Source organism: Hordeum vulgare, chromosome 7H (assembly GCF_904849725.1).
Source record: "Hordeum vulgare subsp. vulgare chromosome 7H, MorexV3_pseudomolecules_assembly, whole genome shotgun sequence".
Lineage (NCBI taxonomy): Eukaryota > Viridiplantae > Streptophyta > Magnoliopsida > Poales > Poaceae > Hordeum > Hordeum vulgare.
In genome coordinates, this window is record NC_058524.1 from 6,401,890 (window position 1) to 6,407,238 (window position 5,349).

Below are 5,349 nucleotides of genomic sequence, written 5' to 3' on the forward strand. Positions count from 1 at the left end.
GCTCAGTGTGTTCGGAGAACACACAGTCGACATGGATTTTATGGTATAGTCTAATATTTCCGGACAATAAAGGGCCCAAGGTTAAAGAATCTGTCTCAAAATAGAGAGGTACATTGTGGCTGTCTGATTCCATCGACAATTGAGTCATGACGATGAAACATGCCCTATGTATTGATCTGTTACGAAACGGGTAAAGTTAAAAGTATATGATGAGATCAAGGTAACGGCCCATTGGACCTTGACTCACGCCCGGATCGGGGGCGTCCAGCCCAAGTAAGGCTGGTGGGCCCCTGTCGCGCAGTGCTATAAAGAGGAGGTGGGGACCATGGCACAAGAAACGAGGTTCGCCGCCGCCACTGGTTCCCACTCCTAACCCTAATCCGATCTAGAGGGATGCACTGAAGCGATGGGAAGTCCACAGACGCCGCTACCGCATCTCTCTCTCCTTCCCCACCGTCGTCATTACCTCACGACGGTCACCGGAGGGAGCTCATCGAGTTCATCACAAGGTAACATACCACTACTCTACTGAACACATCTAGCCTTGTCGATCCACGGGATCTATCAAGTATTAGTCATATTTCGAGAGAGCGGAATAAGATTAGTCATGTTATAGCTGATTTTGGGAGGACGGAGGACCGTATTGTGGTTTGGCTCCGCTCTGGACCAAACAACATTCCCAGTTTATGTAGAGATGAATTTCTTTGCTCTTGAATAATATACTACCCCCTTAAAAAATCCCTCTCTATTTCTATAGGTCCACCACGAGGATGCCGCTGCAACCACGTCATTCTTGCTTGAACATACTGGCTTTCAAATCCATCTTCAACCATAGGACCGATCGGCTTGTCGGGACAGGAACCGAAGAATGTTTATTCAGTGTAGTCATCATCGTCGCCGAAGCCAAGACTATAAACAACCCAAAACCTATAAGCTACTAAACCTTAAACGATCCACACACGTGGATCCGACAACCCCCTTATCACCGACGACCTTGAGGAGAGCCGCCGGAGGACGACGACAGAAGGAGGCGCTCCATCGCCGGACTACGTGGTGGTGGCCACCTTCGCTGGCCTCTGCTAGGTAGTCGTGGTCGGGCTCTGTTATCCCCTTCTTTTTTCTGGTCACTCGAACAGCTATGTTTTGCGGGTAGGCTAAAATGTCGGCCTCTCCTATCCCTTTCTTTTTTCTGGTCACTTGAACAGGTAAGTTTTGCGGGTAGGCTGAAATGTTGGCCTCTCCTATCCCCTTCTTTTTTCTGGTCACTTGAAGAGGTATGTTTTGCGGGTAGGCTGATTTCAGCATGATTCGGAGCGGGGCGGCTCCGTATGATGGGTGGACACTTCGTGCGGGATGTAATTCAGCCAGCGTTTTCGTTTCATTATAGCCTGCCAATTCGGTGTCCAACCAAACACATGAATTGAAAGATTAGAATACCAATTCAGATTCCAAGCCTCCAATGGGAACATCCAAACGCAGTGTTAACATACACCACCTAAGCAACGGTACCGCTTAACATACATCACCTAAGCAACAGTACCACATAATACCATACTCCCTTCATCCGAAACTACTTGTTGCATAAATTTATTAAAATAGATGTATATAGAACTGAAATACATCTAGATATGCATTCATTAATGTGACAAATATTTTCGGATGGATGGAGTATTTAAGTACCACATAGCATACACCAAGCAACAGCTAGTCAGCTACTACGTCATAATATAAGTAGAGCAGATCTCAGATTCCACTACATCACAACATAATTAGTACAGCAAATCACATGAGTTTGGAGCTACTGTTAGCATCAGCTTTCCGAGGTCAGGATCAACGACAGAAAAGGGACCAGCCAACACTAACTTCCATACTACATGAGCCGACCTTCAGCACACGGGAACTGATACCGGCCATCTCAGGTTTTAAGGCTACCTCGCTACTATCAGCAACTTTATCGCCGTTAATAGGATATGCCATGGCAGAAACTTTCAGCATCTCACAAATGCCAGCGGAAACCACACTGCGTGAGAGCTTGATCATGCCATCAGCACCAACAGGCAATCCACCATCTCCAAAACCAAGTAACTTGACTTTCAGATCATCATCTGCAGTGTCGCAAGCAGTAAACACACCTCGAAAACCATCTGGCCAAGACCCACCAGTGACTTTTATGCTTATTGTGGCCTCCACAGCGCATGGAATGTAATCGTATTTAAATTCCAGCGTGCTAAGCCTGCTAGGGTAAACGCCTCCAAGCACACATCCAGATCTAAAGCCCAAAACTAGCTCGCTTAGGTCTTTATCACCAGATTTAGTGGCCCCCTTCACTTTCAGCGAAATCTCAATGTCCGAAGGTTTCATCGACACAGCAACAGCACGGCTTGGACCTGTCAATGCTAGGTACGGATCCTGCACCAAACAATTATTCAAGTAAATAACAGAGTAATGTTCATCGACAGTAAGACCGCATCGAGTAGAATGCAAACAATCTACTCTATCTTATGTATGGTAGAAGAAGCTTAATGAATCACTAAATCTGACATTGGCAAATGCACAATGAGCAGCACAGATATATCCAAGATGTTAGAGAAGGCCAAATTAAAGAAAGAAAGAAATAAAAGGAATGAAGATTTAATATACGAACATTGGCATTGATGATTTGGCAGTTATTCCTCTGTCGCTGGAAGATAATGTTGCGCTTGTGATCCAAGATATCACGCACGGCAACCATACCAAACACTTGCAGTGGCCAGTGTAAAGTGTCACTGATGGACACGATTTTGAGAGAAACGATCTGCAGAGTTTCCGCGGTCTTGATGTAGTACCGCTCCTCCGGAGTAGGGTAAGTGTAACGCATAGGCGGGATAGATGCTGCATCACATCAATCAACAATGGTCTAGTTAGTTGTTGCATGTAAGCAATGACAGTATGGATTGGCGATGTAAAATTGGTGGTTTCATTCGATTGATTGCAGAAAAATGGAAGTAATTGCAAGGAAGAGGAGGTGCTTTACTAGTTTCCTGGAAGGTGGCGCCGTAGCGGGCGTGCTGTCTGTTCCAGTAGGCGCGGAACCTGGAGGCGAACAATTCTTCCTCGCACTGCGCCCACTCCGTCTCCTTCTCGAAGAGCTGACCCGCCTCGTCTTCTGCTTCGTTCGCCTTGGCGGCCTCCTCCGCCGCCACATCGGCGGCCCGGGCAGCTTCTTCAGCCTCCTCGGCCTTGGTCTTGGCTATCCTGGCAGCTTCTTGGGCCTCCTCGGCCTTGGCCTTGGCTACCATGGCAGCCTCCCTCGCCTTCATATTGGCTTCGTACGCAACGGATTCAGCCTTGTCCAAGTGCATCCGCGGGTGCGCAGCCTTCTTCGCCCTGGACTTCTTCTTCCCATTCGCAGCGGCGACGGCGGCGGGGGCGGCGGCGGCCGCAGGAGCAACAGCCACTTGTTCGCCATTCAAAGTAGGCAAGGGAGAAACCGGCGTGAAGCCGGGGGGCCTCGACACGGCCGTCGGCGCCGCCAGCTCATGACCATTTGCCGGCTTCTCGCCGGCCTTCTTCGTTGTTGGAACGAGCAACTTATCACTGGCTTCAACCCCGCCACCCGATTGATCCATCTGCATCTTCAGAGCGCCGCGCGCCCACGAGATCGATCGTCTTCCACGACGCCGCCGCCGCCGCCGCCGAGGACGACGACTCCTCCGCCGCCGCCGCTCTTTGCTTTTGTGTCCGCGCGGTGGGGAAAAGAAACAAACCCTAGATCAGGGGTGGGAAGGAATGGTGGATGGGTCAGCCGGTCGGGTTGCGTTCCGTTTATTCGTTCATTATCTCAGCAACCGAAAGCCCGAAACAAAAGATCGAGTGAAAAGGAAAATATCGATTTCTCCCTCCAAAATCCTCAACTCTAAGACCATTTATTGTCGGACCTCTCAAACCCTCCTCAATCGTCCACACACACCATCCGTTCACTGTCCGGTCTTAAAAAATCAGTCTAAAGGACTTCTCAAACCGGCCTCAAACGTCCGGACTAACCGACACGCTCCATTTTCAGCCTAAATATGAGGAGGATATGGGGGAGCTCGGATGCGTCCGAGTACAGCCGTCTGGCCTACACTGGCCCGCATCGATCTTACATATATTCGTCATCATCTGTTGTCCGGACTAAAACCCTAGCCACTTCACTCCCCTCACCTTCACTCCCATCCGACATCCAAACTCACCTCCAGCGATCTCAGGCCTTCTCTGGCATGGCCTCCAGCGGATCCGACTCCGACCAGTTCGGATCCATCGACTAGGGGGTCGTCTCGTGCAAAAGTGGAGGAGGCAATGGTTGTTCGCATTGCACTCCGTCGCTCGCACGAGGACAGTGCTCGGGCGACGGGAGGATCTGTCCGCCGCGACTCCACAGTGTCCACTCAAAGGGCGCTCGGTTCGTCTCCAGCGGGATCACCCATGTCCAGGAGGGCGGATCCATCGACCGCACCCGCGGACTTCGAGTCCCACCGGAAGCGGGCTGCACGTCATGGGAAGGAGATGATAAGGATTTCTGAACCCTATCTCGCAGAGGAAATGGTGGAGGCGAAGGCGACTGATGTGGTGGCGCGAGCGGACGCGGAGGAGGAAGGCATCCACACCTGCATTTTGAAGACACGAGAGTGACGGAACACGCGTGTCCTCGCCCCGTGAGCAGAATTGAACGGTCCGTGAAATGGCCGGACTGCCACCGAAGGAGGTGAGCGGCAGCGTGGTCAGCTCTGGCGACAAGCAGATCCGGCTCCATCCGTACTGCGTCTTCGACAGGTAGTTCCGCGACAAGGACAGCAAGGGCGCCGGGAAGGACAAGGGTAACCATGGATGATCTCCACCATAGCGAAACATGTCAAATTTTGGTAGCCGATGGCATATAGCAATGACAGAGTAGATGACATGTGTCCATCGACGTAGTAGTTGCATGAGTTGTATGAATTTAAGATATAAGATTTGAGGTGTCCGGATGTAGACTCCATTATTTAAGGCGTGACCGATCAGTGTCCGTGGACACGCCCGGCGTTTGAGAGGCCGGATTTGAAGAGTCCAACTGTGGATGCTCTAATACCGGATTAATTAGCCCGTCAAATCTACTCGTAAAATGCACGTACAATGCATTTCTAGACAAACATACATTGTTTCAAACATCCGAAGTTTGAAATTTAGACAAAGTGCATAGTACCTAAATTTAAGAGACAAATAATTAGAAATATCATTCTTCATGAATCAGCATGCCCATTTTTTTAAAGGTAAATCGGTATGCCACAAAAAAATATCACGCCATCTTTCCTTTATGTTGAATCAATTATATATTTTCTTGTCAAAATACAC

The 5,349-nt window shown here is 49.7% G+C and overlaps 1 protein-coding gene across 1 annotated transcript; it reads right to left on the minus strand.

The window, feature by feature from the left end:
* Positions 1–1,617: 1,617 nt before the first annotated feature.
* Positions 1,618–3,614, minus strand: LOC123407961. The gene is made up of 3 exons (XM_045101206.1): positions 3,014–3,614; positions 2,645–2,871; positions 1,618–2,409 (listed from the first exon to the last, which is right to left on the minus strand). The coding sequence occupies exons 1-3, from the start codon at positions 3,612–3,614 to the stop codon at positions 1,831–1,833; spliced, it is 1,407 nt and encodes a 468-aa protein (XP_044957141.1). The 3' UTR covers positions 1,618–1,830.
* Positions 3,615–5,349: the final 1,735 nt, after the last annotated feature.

What these genes read in the sequence shown, in the direction of transcription:
- LOC123407961 (XM_045101206.1), bottom strand. Translation starts at nt 3,614, where the DNA reads ATGCAGATGGATCAATCGGGTGGCGGGGTTGAAGCCAGTGATAAGTTG. An exon ending in CGCCACCTTCCAGGAAACTA is followed by an intron (nt 2,872 to 3,013) that starts GTAAAGCACCTC and finishes GATGTGATGCAG; the next exon opens with CATCTATCCCGCCTATGCGT. An exon ending in GCCAAATCATCAATGCCAAT is followed by an intron (nt 2,410 to 2,644) that starts GTTCGTATATTA and finishes TGTTTGGTGCAG; the next exon opens with GATCCGTACCTAGCATTGAC.